Raw genomic sequence first — 18,795 nt, forward strand, 5'->3', positions numbered from 1 at the left:
CTGTCACTGTAATACTTTTTCTAGACTATTATATTTTCATATAGATAATCATCTTTATTAAGGATCTGCATTTGAAAATAAATCTTGATATGATCAGCAAAAAAGGAAAGCAGAGCATGGAAATCAGAGGTAGTAGGTCTAAAGGCTATAAAGTTATTGGTTTCTGCCTATTATTCAAATTGCATTCAACATCCACAAACACTAACACCAATTGATTCCTGTATGACATATTGCAAAAAAACTAGCATGCCACAGAATACTTTCAGCGACTAATAACTAAGACACTGAATGATATTAAAGTGGTAACATCAGATCAGTCAATTTCTGGAAATCTGAAATAAGTCATCTACTTCCACCACAGATTTTCTGCATAACCACAGTCAATCCACTTGTGTCTCAAAACTCCATGTAAAACTCACAGAACTCTCAGTGGCATTTCAAGAATGCATCTATTACAGAAAGGTGTGTAATTAGTTTGATGAAGATAAGTGTCAAAAACTATCATGTTACTTTACAAAAAATCAAGAACAAAGCGGGGAGAAGCACACAGACACACACAAACAAGAACTATTATATTTTCTGGGAAGAAAATTCCTATTATTTCTACTGCAGTAGCACATGCAATCCTGGTGAGTAGCACAGACTGTGTTAAGTGTTGTAAAAACTTCTCCGCTTGAGCTTACAACGCAACGGGCTAATTTTCAAAAGACCTAAGAAACATATTAGGAAGTGAATCTCATTAGAAGTTATTTTTCCACAAGCTGCATATACTAGGATAAATTGTGAAATGTTTAGTTTTAAAATCATCTTCTGCTCTCAGTTCTTCTTTCTGCTAATATATCAAATTACTTTAGCAGACCAAGCAGAGTGCCAGATTTCCCTCTCTAGCTCCTGCTGCAGCTTCTGCTCATGATGGTGCTATTTTACAGAACACCAAAACCGAGCATTTCTGATGAGAGATCACCTTTACCACAGTCAAGAATCGCTGCTGTCCATGTTCCCTTCTGCCCCCATTAGCTCTTCTAAAACCTGAGATATTCATTCCTGGTATGCAAAGCACAGTAAACAAGCAGATTCCATGATCTCAAACAAGAAACAACAAATTAGTCGAACTATGCTACCCTTGATCAGACATGAGAAAGAAACGGCCTTTTAATTTTAGCTCTCACTTCAGACAATTTCAGTAATGAACATTTTGCAGCCTGCTCCAGACACTTACACCTGACCATGCGAAAGGCAGATGGCAAGCTTGGATCGTGTACTGACAGAGCACCACCTGTCTCCAGCAGCATCCAGAGCAGAGCTGACAGTAGATCTCCTGGGATCCTGTGCGAGGTGGTCTACCAAGCCCCGTTTTGTTCTAACCAACTCTTGAAGTTTCCTTATCCACAGCACAAGAGCCACCGTGACCTCCTTGCCCTCTACGCATCTTTTGACGGTGCAGTTTCCATCTTTAGGATCTAATGGATAATACAACCAGCAGATGGAGCTGAAGTGCAATTTTATCTACTTGCTGCATAGAGAAGAAACTCGATCTTTGCTTCTGAATATAGACTGAAAGGTTGAGGCAACTTTGGAAAGGGATGGCCTCAGTTGCTGCAAGTTACACAGCACTAGGCTATCACTTCACAAAGCAGCCTTCCAAAAGGAACTACTAGTATATGAAGAGGCGAAAAAAAAAGCACGAAGAACAATAAAACAGAACGACATGATTTTAAAATATGAAACTCTTGCATAAAATAACTAAGTTTCCCAATTTTCCTTTAAGTACATATTCCTCTTATAGCTCTGCTAACTCAAGTTACTGCTCTGGCCATGCTTTCTGGCATCAGTTTAAAACAGTACAGAAAACTCTTTAACAACAAATGAAATTTATTATTCTAGTGAACCAATTCTGTGCATTTACAGCAGAAATTTATACACTACAGCTCTCCCAGGTTGGAGTTTTTTTCTACAAGCCTCCCAGCCAACACCTGAAACAACCATGCTGCATGCAATATGCATTTTTAGGCAAAGAGAACAGTGGACAAGCAGCTGCCACAAACAGCTTGCTAGAAAAAAAAAAAAGGCAATTCTCAGTAACAGAAACAAAACCAACTGCAACTCAGTGACTAAAGGCTCAGACTAGCACACTAAGCATCAGCAGTCTGCGGGCAGTAAACCAGCCCAGCTGCCAAGCAGCACCCTTCCATCGGCAAGGTCTGACAGGCAAGAAAGTCCTGCTGAAGTCCTCACACGCGGGGTGCTGCTTCTCCCCGAGGAAAGGTGCTTCCTTCAGTCAGGTGGCCTTGCAGCAGAAAAAGGAGAGTGAATGCTCTTGTGGTTAAAGCGGTGAAATGGAATTCAAGCTCTGGGTTCAATCTGTAGTGTGATTTCCTGTCTAATCTAGGGCAACCCCCAAGGTCACTTCCTCATTTCTCACTTTTTTTTTTTTTTTTTTTTGGTTATATTATTTATTTATTTATTTTTTAACTCAAGAAGAATTTTCAGTAATAATGGAGCTATGCAAATAGCCAGACAATCCATTTTAATTTTGGGTATAAAGTATTTCCTAGAAGCCTCATGCTTCAAAAAAAAAACACAAGCAGGAATATCTGGTATGTTTCCTCTAAAACACTAAGTTGTTGGTTTCTGGTTCGTTCTTTTTTTAATGCAAACTTGGTAGATAAGAAGGAAGGGTAGTTTTTTGCTTTTTTTTTTTTTTTTTTAAAAAAAAAAGACTTACAGGCTTACCACAGACCTTACTCTCAAAACAAACATTAAAAAAGTAGCTAACTTCAATCTGAAAAATTCAACTACTGTAAATATTACCTATCTTGTAACATTAAAGTTATATACAGAACTGCCTCAAAGTACAATTCCTATTACATTTCAGATATTCAGTAGTTGTGTTCTGCAATACAATTGTAAGAGAAAGAAAGGAAATTTGGTTTCTGTTACAGTAATAAAGGAATAGCTAAATGATAAAAAATTGAAGTGTTAAAACACAGTGCCTTTTAAACTCAATTTATAATTGAAAATTCTCTCCCTCCAAGCTTGAAGAAGAATTAGGCTTTGGCTGGATACATCAAAACATTTCTGTCAACACTCCTGTTTCTGAACTCCAGTCATGGAGGTTTTCACTCTGAACCAACTAAGCGATAACAGCATTTTGCCTTATGAATCTCCAAAGGCTGCAGACTGATTAGAGAAACTAACTGAATGAAATGACGCCATACGCACCCTTTTCTTCCAAGTCAGTTTTAACCATGATCAGACGTGTCAGCGAGATGTACTCAATGTTAGAAGAACTCACAGAAAGTCAGTCACCTTCAAGGCATGGCTGCAGACATCTTAGTTTGGAAAGTTACATTAGAGATAGCACTTAAAATAAGCCCTCAAAATTGACTAGTTTCCTAAATAAAAAATTTCACTACTATTTACACACACTAAATTATCTCTTAGTATCGACAATGAAGTATTTGTTTGATGATAAATAATCCCATTCCACTTTGAATTTGTAAACAGCTAAAATAGCTTCTCTCTGTGTTTTGATACTGACCTGCAAACGTTTCGTATTTTGCTGAAAACAACCACAAGTGGTGAAAATGAAATAAGCAAGAAATGAACATACAATTATTTCACAAACATGAATATTCATAAAACTAATACATTTGTATCATTTCAGATAACTTATACCAAGCTATATATAATAATTAATACAGTGCAGTTCCTCAAATTACTTAAAATAATTAAAAATAATCTAAATACATTTCTTCAAAATGTAAAGTATTAGCATCTACTCTTTACAGGTTTTTACCGTATCAAAACATTGACCTTAAACAGTTAATAAAAATGCAACACTTAAGAAAATCATTGTAACAAACAACATGTCAAGGTAGCCTCTAGCAAGTGTATCAACCCTCAAATAGCTTTTACTTAGCAGTTTAACCATGACCACACACTGTTATGCAAGTCTTCATGTAATTAAAACTATACTGTAATAAAGCACCACAAAAGAAAGGTAGTAAAGTTGTACAGTCAAACTACTATTTAAACATTTCCTAAATGAGTGCTCCACTTCACACCCTTAACAATCTTACTATTCACCAGATATATGCTTTATAGCACTTCTTTTTCAGTCACTTAAAACACCATCATGTAGAACAGGCTCCCAGTTATCAGGGTAAGAGTTTCTGCTTCCAATCCACAAGAACTGTAACATGAGCTAACAGAAATTACAGGCCAAGACAGGAATGACTTAGTAGGAAAATTAAATCTAGCCCACAGACCTTTCCAAATGGCTCTATTTCATGCAGGCATTTTTCCACCTCAACACTGCACACGCACACAGAGTATAACCTTTCTGCACTTCTTGCATTTTCAGGTAGCAGCAGATTTCTTACACATACTTAAAAGATCTGTAACACATATGTGCAACAAAAGCAAAACATTTCTTCTAAATCTACAAGTGTTAAATGTTTGTCCGAAGCATCATAGCCACCACACGGGCAAAGGAGACCACGAAGGCCGTAAGAACGGTCCCGGAGGGGAGCTGCGTCGCGTTGCCCCATCAGAGGTAAATGACAACAGGCAACAGCCCTGCAGCAGAGGGTGAGCCCGCTTTGGCAGGGTCTTCGCAGTTCTTGTGAGTTTGTAAGCGACGGACTGCAGAAGCTTTGCTTTGTGAAAGTCAGTCAACACGGAAAATAAATTTACACTGTCACATCAAACATCGAATCAAAAATTTGAAGTATTTCTCTGTATCAGTATTTTCCCGTTGACTAACTGAAATAGGTTTTTACTTTACTTTAACTTAGAAAGACATTGCTATTTTACTGGTGAATTTTTAGGTGATCTTGTGCTGTAAACAGATTGCTGGTTAATCAAAAAAAAAAAAAAAGAAAGAAAGAAAGAAAAAGACTGCAGAAGCACGTGGAACAGGTTTTGCTTTTGTTCAGCCCAAAAATAAAAGCTGCTGAAATTTTAATACAGAACCCACAGGTACACATAACTAAACTTGTAGTTTTATGGCAAGTCTGCCCAAATTTTTGAACATGCAGATTTTACAACATGAATGAAAGAACAAAGCGGATAAATTGTATGTAACTATTCCTGTAATATACATTATTTTTTACTGTTTTATTTTTAAATTAGTTTCCATCCCCTGCAAAATCATTAATATTATCAGCCTTTAAAAATGTTATGGTTTTAAGTTGATTTGCAGCTAAAATATTTAAGTTAATGCTTATTGGTTTTTAAGTGGCATGGCACAACCAGATTGTATCAACAGTTTAGTACTGGGGTAGATCAGTCCAAATTATTCTGTAGTATCAGATGTCTAACGCATAAAAATAAAACCAAGATCACTTCTTAAGTTAACAGATTTTAATTTTTTTCTTCTCTCTCCACATAAAACATCATTTATTTTCACTGCTGGTCAATCAGTCAGCAAACTTAGCATTGCATACTCCCAAAGTTTCAGAGAAGAAAAAAAAAAAAAAAAAAAGAGAGATTCAGCAGAAAAATAGCCTACTAGGTGACTGATTTACTAAAACAGTTTTTTTTCACATAAGCATACACTAACCCCAAGCTGTGCTTTAAAATAACAAACTTTAGCTCAAAATATGTTAAAAGTAACTATGCTGCCACAACTGTTTCTCTATTCAAAGACAAGTAAGAACAAATGAAAGCATAGAGGAGAGGTTTTATTTAACAGCCTTCCCACCAAATAATCTTCATGAAAATCCTACTTCATTTTACATAGCTCACGTAAGTCATTTAAAGTATGCAAATACGAAACACTTGTTTTTCATCATGACCTATACCTCATCAGAGCATATAGAAATAGTCAAAGCATTATCTTTTTGTAGCCACCTTTTCTAGGCAGAGCTGCCTAGTATCAGCAGCTCTCCCAGCTCGCAGGCAGACTGCTGCAAGTTTCCTCACTTTCAGCGTGAGTCCTGAGCTCAACCTCTCTATCCATCATCGTTCTCTTCTAGAGCCAAAAGGGCTGAAGCACTTGCAGATCTTCCTTTTGGAGGAGCGTAATGTGTGGTACAGCTATTTGATCAACCTTCCTTCCTTAAAATTATTAGAACCAGGAAGGAGAGCTACCATACTGAAATAAGGTTTTGGGGGTTTCCAAATTGGAGTGTGGGATGCTGACCATGCAGTTTCTCGATTCACTTACCAATTCCTTAAAAAGCATTTTCAAGAAATCACTAGTTTAAGCGTTATTTGGATAACCACTGGGGATGCCAACATTTTTCCACACTACCAAGGTAGGTCTAACCTAGTCAGTCTATGTAACAGACTTCTTAAGAGCACTCCGCTTTAAAACCCCCCCTAATTACCTCTTATGCACATTGGCTTTCTAAAGAAACATTTTTTCACTGATCCACAAGTATATGAGACGAAGCTGATTATTGTTTATAACCACATCTTGCTCCAAATCAACATATTCACAAAGCAAGCATCCTGGTATCCAGTTAACATGTATTAGCTCTAACCCTATCACAGCAAACAATTGTTTTAACCTATCTTTCCCTAGGATTTAGTGAATGGAATAATTTCCTTCTTTCTCTACAGCATGCATCTCTTAAAGTATAGACCACCATATTCCAGAGCAATCACATTTCAGGCTTCCCAGGTAAGTAACAAATCTATTGACTAGTTGGGGAAAGACAATGAAAAAAATAAAAATAATTTCTTTGCTCTATACTCTGTCTACGGTCTCAGCAAATGCAAAGAGATGCTTGGAGGATGTGGGGGAAATAACAATCATGCCTGAATATTCAGCCCATACAGTTGCTGGAAAATTAGGTCTAACAGAGTGGCAGTCATGAAAAATTTTCAAGAAATATGGACCACCTTTTCATCTGTAGAGAGAAAAAAGAAACTTTCAGTGAAGTGTTTCATTTTGCATAAAAAAGGGAATTTTTGCAAACATACACCTGAGGTTAGATTTACAGCCTCCCTTCTCCCCCCCTCCACTCAGCCACCCAAAAAAAGACTTCTTGGAGTTCCCCCCCTGCCATTTCTACTCTCACTCCTCTAGAATCAAGAAAGATTTCAGGCTCTATAAGGGCCAGGCTTTAGTCCACAGAATCAACTCCTGGCAGCACTAGCCAGGCATAACTACTACTCTTCAGCTGCCACAGACATAAGAAATATGTATTGTTCAAAGCTCTTGGCTAAGCAGTGAAAAAAAACAAGTTTTGTGTAGTTCATAGTAACTGTTTCTGCTGTTTATTTGAAAGTGAAGAGAAACAAAGTGGCAATTCTACCACTGCAAAAACACACCTTCCAACATCCTCTCTTGAAAGTAGAAATTGAACTGTAAGGAACAGAAGGAAATAGAGGAATCATTTATACCTCTATTAAGGACCAGACTATAGCACTGGGTGAATTATTTATCTATGCGGTAAGAACTTTAAATATGTTTGGCATCAACAACAATAAAAGAACTAAAGGCAACTTAGATTTACAGCAATAAGCAGAAACATCACATTTTGAGACAGTTTACAGAACAAAACATCTTAGCAAAGTTTACAGACAGCTGAAACTGCTAGGATGTTTCAATCTACAGTACAGCTAAAGAGGTACCACATCTAACTCATCAAGCTTACCCCAAACTGAAAAATGCTTATGGTAAAAATGTGTTATATTAATGCACAAAAGATCAAATTTCAAGCAAAGTCAAATTCAGAGTTGATAGAGAAAAAAATCATTATGCTAAAAGTTTCTCCCTCAATTAGAGTATCATTTGGTTAGCTGAAGGAATGTCCGCTTTCCAGTATCAAAATTACAGCAGTGGAAGACATGAAGGGGTAGATGACTCAGGAACCAAAAATCACTATAGGATAACGGTTAGCTTACATCATCTGTATTTTGATAGGAAATCTGAAAAAATTACAAATCCAAATGTTAGGATTAAGCACTGTTGCAATGCTTTTCTAAACATTTTGCTTTAACTTTGATCAAGGAATCCTTGCACTCCAGAGTTGTAAAATCTACACAGCGACAGTTTGTGGTTCAGTGTTTCCTATTTACACGTTTGCCTTTTTACTTCAGAGTAGTTTACCCCAAATGTCTTGTCTTCCATTACTACTTTGTTCTTTCCTCCCATATATTCAAATGGGAGGATGACTGCTCATTTAGTTAAGAATGACAAGTCTTCGCTCGGATAGGACTTAATAGGAGTAGAATTTGAGATGCTCCCTTGTAGATGTTCCCACACTGCTGCTTTGGAAGCAAGACATCCCAGTAACATTTTCTATTACTGATCCATGGAAAGTTCTTTTACATCTTTCCTCCCCCTCCCTCTCTTTTCCAGAATATGTCTTTGTCTCTTTTCTATTCACTGTTTAGCTTCCAAATCCTATGCAAAATTCAGTTTGGACATTTTGTCCCTATCACTCTCTTCCACCCTTAAAAAAGGCAAAGAAGATTTACCTCTTGCTTTGTGGCTAAATTCAGCAACCTCCTCCCACTCCTCAAGCCTGAAAAGGAGCAGCAAAGCAACTGTTTCTCTCTGTTGCTTTTAAGAGGCAATGCTGAAACACATCAGATGTCTGCTGACTATTTTCTCTCCTTTGGAAGAGCATGGTCTTGTTTCTTCATTCCAATCGCATTTCAAGAACTGTTTGGGAGAAATTGGCACTACTTCCTCCTGCAGTGTCCTACAAATTTAGCTCATCTAGTTTACCAGACACCGAATTCCCCTTGTTAAAGTGGCAGATGAATATTTGCTTTACTCATGCTAATCCTCATATATATAAGAAGGAAAAAACAGTGAATCGACTGATTACCTACATAGAAGCCCGAAAATCACTATCCTATGCACTTATGTGGTCTTCCAGTTTCCACCTGAAATTCCACCCAAGTGAACTCTATGAAATGCACAGTGAAAAAAATATTTTATTGGAGTTTCTTGCATTTGTGTAAGACTGCTTAACACAGTACAGAGCCATCTATCTTTCACAAGAGATTATTATTTCTTCATTTAGTACATGGAGTTTTAGTATTTCCATTCTATAGATGGAAATAAGCCCCATGCATACCAATGCTTCAAAGGATGGACTTGGGAAATACTTAGTTTAGCATTGTCTGAGGTCGGAAATAAAAGCAGTAGAAGGAAATGGGCAATGAAGACAAGTTAGCCAGGAATTAACAAATACACAAAAGTATCCCACAGACAATAAATTCATCCCAGAGAAAAGCAACCTTCCTTCATCCCTTTGAATACAGCAACAAAATTCAAACTCCATTACACTCAAAACAGCAACTAAAACAAAATACAGAAATACCACGGTTGAAAATTATTCCTAAATCTTGCCTACGCTAGTTTTTGAATTCTGGGATTATCAAGAGGGATGCAACCACAAAAAAGCCTCATGCTTTACTCCATATCACCCACACTAACAGGTGTGAGTAATGCAAAACTCCCAACACTGGGAGGGGGGGGGAGGGGGCTCATTTGAGCACATGCTTGGTATTGGATTCATGAAAAAATGCTAGCAGGTCCAAAGCAGCTCAAATAAACACTTTTATTTTGGGCAAGGTGAGCCTGGTAGGTCTCCAGTGCTGAAAATATTAAAACAACTTTCTCCTGCTAGAAGTGTGTTGAAGTCAATGCAGATAACATACAAAGAAAGAATGGCCACTGGTCCTGCTGCATTTTCAAACCCAACACCAAATAGTGCTCTTGAAGAAGCTCTCTACAAACAAGGTTTTACACATTATATCGATATACAGCCTCAACAAGAAAGTGTAGTTAATCTAAGAGAAATGCAGATATGCAAATTAGCAAAGCTATAGAAACCTACATTATTAAAAATTCCAAAATGTACTCTAAAACACCAGTTCTAATTTCACTTCCACCCCCAATGCAATTCAAAGCAATGCACCTATATCCCTGATAACTGGAGGCATTCCACCCTTATTAAACACCAGAATAACAATGAAATAAGGGAGAGACGTTGTGTAATGTTTAAAGGCAAGTGGGACATAGCTGGTTACCAGACATGGTTTGATATCAACACAAGTAATTTAATGACAACACTGTAATGTCTGTTAATGTTTATTAACTAAACAAATGCACTTACTATCTAAAGGATAGAAATATAGAAAGGATCAGTCAGCATGGTTTATAGGCAACAAGTTTTGGTGAATAAGCACAGATTCATCTTTCAAGCAAGGACTATCTGCAGTAAAGATAGTACCAAAGATGTAGAACATGTACAAAGCACAATGTAATAAAATTCTCACTGTAAATTGTTATTCAGTAAGTCACTTCTATGAACTCTGGGAGACATATTAGCAAGACTAAACAATAACAGAAAAAAATACAGACACCTTGATGGTTTGTTTCATCTAATTAAGATGAGTTTTACTAAAACTACACTTCCGAAAATAAGGAGTCTTCACCACCCCTACAAACCAGGGGATTCTCTCTCGGAGGTGACTAAAAATGGATTTAGACAGAAGAAACAAGCAACAACTTAGTATTAGCTTCACAAATGACATTGTAATGAAGAATACTAAACAAACCCATCAAGTCTCCAATGCACATGAGCGTGACACAGTTTGCTTTGACTTGTGTACATAGTATTGGTGAAATTGATTTAAAAGAATTCTTTTTTAAAGGGGTTGGTACCTCTTTGTAAAGAGAAGTAGAGAGTGTATAGAAAAGAGTGAAAAATCCAACAAGAAGGTAAAATGCCTCACCTGAGACCATGGCTTCACACTTACTAGCACTAAATCATATGCTACTGGACAGTCCAGTAATACAAATCTGGTCTGGAAAAGGCACAGGTATGCAACAGTATTCCTGCCAGATTTGCCAGAGCACAAAGCAGTAAGCTCACAGAGGAAGTCAGATAATACCTGATGAAAAAATAAAGCCTGTCAGATCATTTAAATTAAGCTACCAGAAACATTTCAACAAATCTGAACTAGGCAAATGTGTTTATACTAGATCAGTGCATCATATGGCCACAGCATTTTTGATCCGGCACATTAGACTTCCAGTTTATCACAGCCTGTGAGCTTACTTTAGTTTATCAGACTAGGAGGTGCCTATTATAGCCCCTAAGGATCTTCATGCAGAGAGAACAGCTCAGAAGAGTTCATTAACATAGCCCAAAGGCACAGGAAAAAACAAGAGGTCAACCTTGAAGAATTTGACTCAAGAATTTGCATAGGAAATCAGAACCTTGTAAGCACAAGACTAAACAACATATTCCTCATCTTCAAATCAAAGCAGGATACTCTTCCCAAAGATAAGTTTCGATAAGTTACGGGATTCAATGTAGGTACAACTCAGAAACATGATGATCTGTGACCCAAATCAAACCAGATGATTTAGTAACTACTTCAGGGTTCAAACTCTCTGAAAGTACAAGTTCCCATAATTACGCTTGTTTATTAACTATCGTTAATAATCACTGTTCATTAACTATACGAATTGAGTTCTAGACAGGACAGAAACTGATAGCAGTTCCTCAATTTTATTTCATCTGTATTGAAGACAGGTTGTCTACTAAGCTGTCTACAACAGGTAAGTTATAATGTGCTGTTACCATTTCACTGACAACGTTTCTTCCCCTAGGAATTAAATATGCTAAAGGCTACATATAACCACTGAATGTAAGCAGATGATAATACACCTTTACAATTATCAGTTTCCTAGTGGCAGCTACTAGCATTGTTAACCTAAAAAAAAAGTTCACAAAGTTCATTATTAAGATTCCTTCCTTTTCAAACGCCTAATGGAAATCCAGCAAATACTTCTTGAAAATCTGAGGCAAATGTAAAATTCAAGACCTGTATTTCTTTTGAATGTCTGCTCTTCCCAAAAGATTTTATATGAAGTTTCACTGTTAATCTCAGAAAAGAGTCTTTATTCAAATTTGATGAATTAGTTCTAGTTTTATAAAAATTCTGAACTATTCTTTCATTTAGCTACCTGATGTGTAACTTGTCAATATTCTGAAGTGTTTTCATCAGCTACAAACTACAGCTAAAAACAATGCAGGCAGATATAAATGCTCCAAAAAGACTTCTCACAACTACAGAAGACATTACAAAAAAGGCAGATCAATCTCTTTCACATACACAACTAGGTGTATGAAAACAAACATTTATTATTAGCAAGACCAACTTTGAAATAAAGGCTCAATAACAGACTTAAAAATTATCATTTAAAATATTAATCTGTTCACTTTTTTGATTTGCCTTCTACCTCCAATAACTGCCGATTTCTTACATTCACTCCTATCCCATTAACTGAGCACCTTTAAAGGGTTCATTTTTTGACTCAGTTGGCATATTCTGTCCATTTTTTCCTACTATTAATACATGTATTCTGTACTAGAACTACTCTGTTTTTAAATCCTCGTGCAAATTCCAGAGAAGGAAAAAAGCTGTTAAAAAGCATTTTCGCAGGGGATTTCCAACAATACGGCCCACCTATTAACTTGTTAACTTGCCAAAACTATCTATCCTGGCTGACATTTTCGATAAAGGACCATGACAGCAGATCACAAAAAAAAAAAAAAAAAAAAAAAAAAGACTCCCAACCAAACAACCAAGAAAACTCTCCCCACATACACTTCCCTGGGAACAAAATGCTACAACTGTATTTATTTGCAGCATCTAAGTCTTTTTGTTTATTGAGAAAACTATAACCACCCTACTATATCACACAGGATTTTCCAAGTATCTAAGCCCCAGAAAAGCCTGTTTGTTTTCAGGAGATGCCTGTTATAGGCAGCAAATTTCTTCAGAATTTGTGACTACGAGCACAGAAATCAGAGCTGAGTAGGCCCTTTTCTTCCATTGTTTCTCCCAACATTGCTTTGCAGAAATACAAAGAAGGGGAGTAAGAACTCAGGAGAAGCAACTGCCCTCTGCTAGCCCTCAAGATTAAAAATAAAAATCTGAGCCAAGTTCAGATTTGAGGTGCAGAGAAAGAGCAGGTGGCTTAGCTACAGATACAAGGGTAAGAACTGTCTCTCAGCAAAATGCAGCCTCTCACAAGCTACAGGAGACCACGGCAGCCCTGAGTCCGAACATCCCTCATCACCAAACACTCCAGAAGTCACGATCGGACAGTAACAACTAACAGTAAGTTCACAGAAACAAGCAGCTAACATTATGCCATTAGCATTTGGTATAAGACTGTTTCATCTTCACTGGTGATGCTTTCGGGGGATCCATGTACCACCACGCAATGGGATTTCTAAGATACTTTTCCTCCCTCCAAAACAAACTGGGAAAAGAAAAAAAAGAAATCTGAGAAGCTGTTCCTATAAAATCTACATTACAAAGCATTAAAACTGCTGTATCGAGCATTCTGGAGTGGGAACTTTTTCAAATTAAGGCTACTCAAATACATATCTTCATCTTAGTTAAAAAAATTAACAGAATAACTTTAGTTTTCTAACATTACAGAAAACACTTGACTGTAACAGGCCAATTCACGTAAGTGAAATTACTGGATCTAACACCTGAAACCAAGCAAGCGTGTACTTGCAAGAATCACGGACCAGAACTTCAAGTGTTCTATTTGTACGAGGCCTGTCACTTCACAACAAAAAACAAAGAAAAACAAAATGCTTAGTATCGATCAAGGTTACACGGCTTTCACTGCAACATGACGACTTTGTTACATCAAACACTGAAAAGAAAGGAAAAAAGCGTTGCAAATCCATGTTCTACTAACATCAGAAGAAGAATCCTGACCAAGACACACGAACACGTGGGTGAAGTATTTCAGCTTTTGTGACACACACCAATTCAATCCGTTGTAAATGGTCCCCTACAGTTTTGAACGTACTCTTGTTTCACTGGAGAAGTTATATTGAACCAGACTTAGTCTATTAAGTATGACATTTCTTTAAGAGAACTTTTTCACCAAGAAAGTAAGGAAGTTCACATAGGAAATCCACTTTTGGTAACGCAGCACTATAACCAAAACAAACTACTTAACATTACAAACATATAGCACTGCAGATTTTCAACTGTGTGATTTTTCCCTACCAAAGCACCATCCACTGCACTTCCTAAAAGCAATCTTGCAGAAACGTATTGTGAGAACATGTAATTAAAGATTGCTAAATATGCACAAAAGGGACTCTCTTCAAATGGATCAAGCAATCTTAGTTATTTTTTCTTAATACTTGATCTGAAACTTGCAATGTAATGCTCTTAGCACTATTAGATAGCACTTCAAAAATTTACCTAGCTCCCCCGTCCTTGCAACACCCCTCCTCTTGGTTTGTTCCAATAACAGCAGGTGAGATAAAGGTATCATGTACATTTATGTAATTTCAGTCTTGCACAAGAGTGATAGCATAATTTCATTTGCATTTCAGGCTGCTGGAAGAAGTAGTGTTTGCACACTGCTTTAAAAGCACCGTCAAGCCAAACTCATTTTATAGATTTTACTATTAAAGCATCTGGCTTTACACATTTTAGATGAGAGTCAATATGAAGTTATCCAGCATATAAGCCTGTAAATTCGACACCTTTTTCTCAGTCCATTTCGTAAGCACAACTATTCAACACAGGCTTCCTACATTTAACACTTATTTTCAACCCTCTGACACAATGGTTAGCTAAAAAATACAGCTAAGAGGATCCTATGCAGTAAGCTACTAGATTTCCAAACTGTACGCATTCATGCTGACTAGGCACAGGCACAGAAACAAAAAAGATGCATGTTAACATACATGTCAGTACAGACCCGAGGGGAAGGAGGAGAAACACTGTTTTCTATTTGGTCAAGGCTAAAGCGAAAACAGTCAATATTCAAGAACACTGAAGACAAGGGAGGGAACTAAGTCAAGTTAAGTGCGTCTGCAGCAGGATCCCGAAAGATATCCAGAGGATACTGGAAGGTCCACAGCATGGTTGGAAGATTCACTTTCACCTACAGCATAGTGGTTTAGTTACTTAACTTTCTTTTTCAGTACCAGTTAGTTTTATTCATGCTTCACGTCTCATCTTTAACAAATGAGAAGAAACAAAGCTGATCTGTGACATTATGTCTATAACAGGAAACTCGTATGCTACATAAATCTTCCAGGATGGTAATAAATCCGCAAGGAATTTGAGCTGGGCTGTGGAGGAGTAAATTGACAAAGGTTTATAATCACAAAGAAGAAAATTAGAAGAACTTTATATTTAATTACATTTACATGCAAATGGCACAGGTTTCAATGTTCCAGCAAAGTTCATCACCAGTCACTTTCATACTAGAGTAACATGAGAAAGTATTCTGACTGCAAATGTGTTTACATTAAGGACCACGTAAAATCACAGCGCAAAGTCTTGTTGGCCTGAAAAACTGTATGTTTTGCATCATTATTTTACCGCTTGCTGAATTAGAAGTGGTTCAGTCAGTCGCATGCACAGTTTAGCATACCTTTAGCAAAACAGGCATGCTAAAGATGCCGGTTTTCTAGACAGCCTACAGGTTGCTGTAAAAGAGTGACACCTTTTTCTTTCTTTATCCAAGAAGTCAAAACTATGCAGACTGATCTTCAGATTTAAGAAGAACACTTTCTTTTTGTAAATTAAAGCCTGATGAAACTATAAGGTAACCAGGCCCTACAGAAAATTTCAAAATAACTACAATTCTTTTCTGCTAAGTTATTTACAAACAATATACCTATCAGGGTTTAGAAGGATACTGTGTCTTTCTAACAGGCGAAGAGAAAATGTCTGACTGACAAGATGTCTTAGCCCCTTTCAGCATTAGAAGACACTCCACTGCTACCTAATTAAGGCACATTCTCTTCTCGTAAAGTATTAACAAAGCATACGTTTCCCTAACTGGCACTATATTTGTCATCCTTGAATAAATTACTTCTGTATTGTATTTCATGCACTCTTCCGGCCCACATCCTGCTAGACACTGAATGCTTACTACAGGGAACAGACGAGAGGTTTGCAGAGATAAGTGCCAGATCCCATTTCTTAGCAAAACGTATCAACAATGACAAAACACAATTATGAACAAAACAGCTATCATGCTTGTAATAAAGCAAAGCTCTGTGAAAATCAGATAAGAATGAACACATACAGGTGGGATCAGTCTCTCTCAGGGAATCTACATCTGGACGAGTAGGGATGTACAGGACAGTGTGGACAAATATCAAGGTTTCCTGTAACTGGTCTTTTACATGTTGTCTAGTTTGCCTTCATAGAGGCCATGATTACTGTAACACCTGAATGATCACTAACAACCAAACTGGCAGAAAACTACTCTAAACTCCTAATTCACAGGAAAAAGAAAAGTCATATTAATCATGCCTTTATATCTACTTTATATATGACCGGTGCCTAATCACATAATTTAAAACACTATTAAATTTCAAGGTATCCTCTAAGTCAGTAGCTAAGCTTTCCCCAGGGCAAAGCCGCATGTCACCTGCACTGCTCAACGGTTTTATTTTAAATGAGTTTCTGAATAAATTCTCGAATACAGCAAGTGAAACAGAAAATAAAGAAGGAAAAAAAAGAATTAAACACTTCGATAGTAAACAAGTCACTTTCCTGCAACTTACAGTTTCTTCACATTGCCTGAGGCGGCGACGGCTGGGAAGATATTCTGTAATCTGTGCAGATTTTACTCTCCTTTGCTCAGGGAAAGGAACCGCACCGCTGCTCCGAGACGCTTCAGGGAGCACCCCCCCCACACACACACAGGCTCACGCACCCCTCTCACCTCGCCGTCCCCCGACAAACCCCCACAAAGCCGCCGCCGCGACAGTGCCGGCCCCGGCGGCCGCACGCAGCGGCCCGTGGGGCCCCGCAGGCGCCGGGGAGCCGCGGGGCGCCGGGACCCCCGCGGCCGCCCCCTCCCCCCGCCCCCGCCCGGGGCCGGGCCGGGCCGGGCGCGGCCGGCGGCGGCACTCACGATGGTGACGCTGGCCTTGCGCAGGTCGCGGTTCTCCTCCTGCAGCGCCTTGCACTTGAGCTTGTAGGTCTCCAGCTCGATCTTCAGCACCTTGTTCTCCTGCTGCAGCGAGGCCAGCCGGTTCGTCAGCTCCTCCAGCCGGAACGGCGAGATCACGATGCCGCCCGCCTTGCCGCCGCCGGGGCCGCCGCCGGGGCCGCTGCCGGGGCCGCCGCCGCCCGGCCCCCCGCCGCCGGGGCCGCCGCCGGGCGCCCCTGCCGCCGCGCAGCCGGGCCCCAGCGGCCCCGCCACGCCGCCGCTGCCGCCCGCGCCGTCCGTGTCGCTCTCGCTGGCGCTGTCCGCCATCGCCGCCGCCGCTCCCGCCCTCCGCCGCGCTGCCAGGCGAGCAGGGGGCGGCGCCGCCCGCGCGCCCGCCCGCCCCACCGCGCAGGCGCCGAGAGCGGCGCCGCCCGCCCGCGCGCCCCGCCCCGCCCGCGCGCGCCGCCCGCCCACAGCGCCCCCTGCCGCCACCCGCCGCCGCCAACGGCCGCCGCCAACGGCCGACTCCAACGGCCGCCGCCAACGGCCGCCGCCAACCGCCGCTCGCGGCGCCCTCAGGGGCGTGACGTGTGCCCCGGGGGGCCGCGCCGCGCGCCGCCGGGCCCCACCGGCCGCGCGCCCCGTAGAGGAGCCGTCGCCCCACACGTGCCCCGGCGAGGCGCGGGGAGCCGCGCCGGCCCCGCAGCCCCGCCGGCGCCGCTCGCCCCGAACTCGCCCTCTGCGTTCACTGCTCGCAGCCATCGACTCTCACGTCGTGCCCTTTGCCGCCTCTCCCTCCCCTCTCGCAGCCATACACACTGCATTATTATTATTTTCTGGAACGATCGTGCACCTCAGTCCGCTGTAGATCGTGTGTTTGGAAACAGGCAGAATTTTAGAGGACTCTGCTATTATGCAATGACAGGGTGATGGTCGCAGTGCTTTCCTCAGTTTTTTTTTTCGGCCAGAAAACCTGGTGTTACTTGCACCGGTCTGAGCGGGGGGTTATTTTGGCTGCTGGCTGCCCTGAGAAGCCAGCGGAGATGGTGCATTTCTGCGGAAGGGGGCCCGTGTGGGGCCCTGCTGCAGCCAGCCCCTGGGCGCAGCGAAAACGGCCCAGGCAGCCAGCCCCGTCAGCCCCTCGGAAATGCCTTAGTTTGCGACGGCATCCGCACACGGCAAAGAAAATATATATACTCTGGAGAATTCGAAACAATAAAACATTCCTTCTGGTAGAAACATCTCTCTCTAATCAACATTTTTTACATTTTTTTTTCCTTCTTCAATCTGCAGAATAATGAAGGGGGCCTGTGTGACTGTGCCCTCTGTCTTTTCCTCTCTAACTTCTGAATCTGCTGGCCGCAGTATCGAACACGTTTGGCGGTGAGACACAGCTCGCTAATTCACCTGTTTGCGACAGCTTTCCTGAACCCAGCAGCCAGCCGCGCCGAGGCCCGCGGCCCACGCCGGCAGCTTGCCGGAGTAACCGGTAGCCAGGCAGCACGTTTGCTGGCCAACCGCAGCCAAAACGTGTGGTGCAGAATTGGCCGCAACGGCACACGGAGCGCGGGGTGATTGCGGCAGATGTAGGGACACGAGGCACAGATCCACGGGGGATCGGGGCCGCGTTATTCCTCCGCTGATGAGGCAGCTTTTCCTTTTATGCCCCCTTTCCCCGGTCTCTTGAATCAGCTGGGGAGCCCACAGAGAACTGAGTGATGAAGTTCACAGCGTTTTACACTCTTAAAAACCTCTATCTGTGCAGGCCAGCATGAAAGGCGCCCAATTTCTTTAGGTTATAGGTACCCCAGCTGGCACTGGCTGCTTTTATGCGTCACTTGCTATGAAAAAGGGTTTGCAGGCTCAGG

At 40.6% G+C, this 18,795-nt stretch overlaps 1 protein-coding gene across 1 annotated transcript in view; it reads right to left on the reverse strand.

The window, feature by feature from the left end:
- The window catches only part of CCDC6 (coiled-coil domain containing 6), a 51,228-nt gene extending 33,974 nt beyond the window's left edge, over positions 1–17,254 (reverse strand). The window contains exon 1 of the mRNA XM_062580567.1: positions 16,910–17,254. Coding sequence (XP_062436551.1) covers positions 16,910–17,254 — 345 coding nt within the window. The remainder of the gene's footprint in view (positions 1–16,909) is intronic.
- Between the last annotated feature and the right edge of the window lie 1,541 nt (positions 17,255–18,795).

This window comes from Rhea pennata, chromosome 7 (genome assembly GCF_028389875.1).
Source record: "Rhea pennata isolate bPtePen1 chromosome 7, bPtePen1.pri, whole genome shotgun sequence".
Lineage (NCBI taxonomy): Eukaryota > Metazoa > Chordata > Aves > Rheiformes > Rheidae > Rhea > Rhea pennata.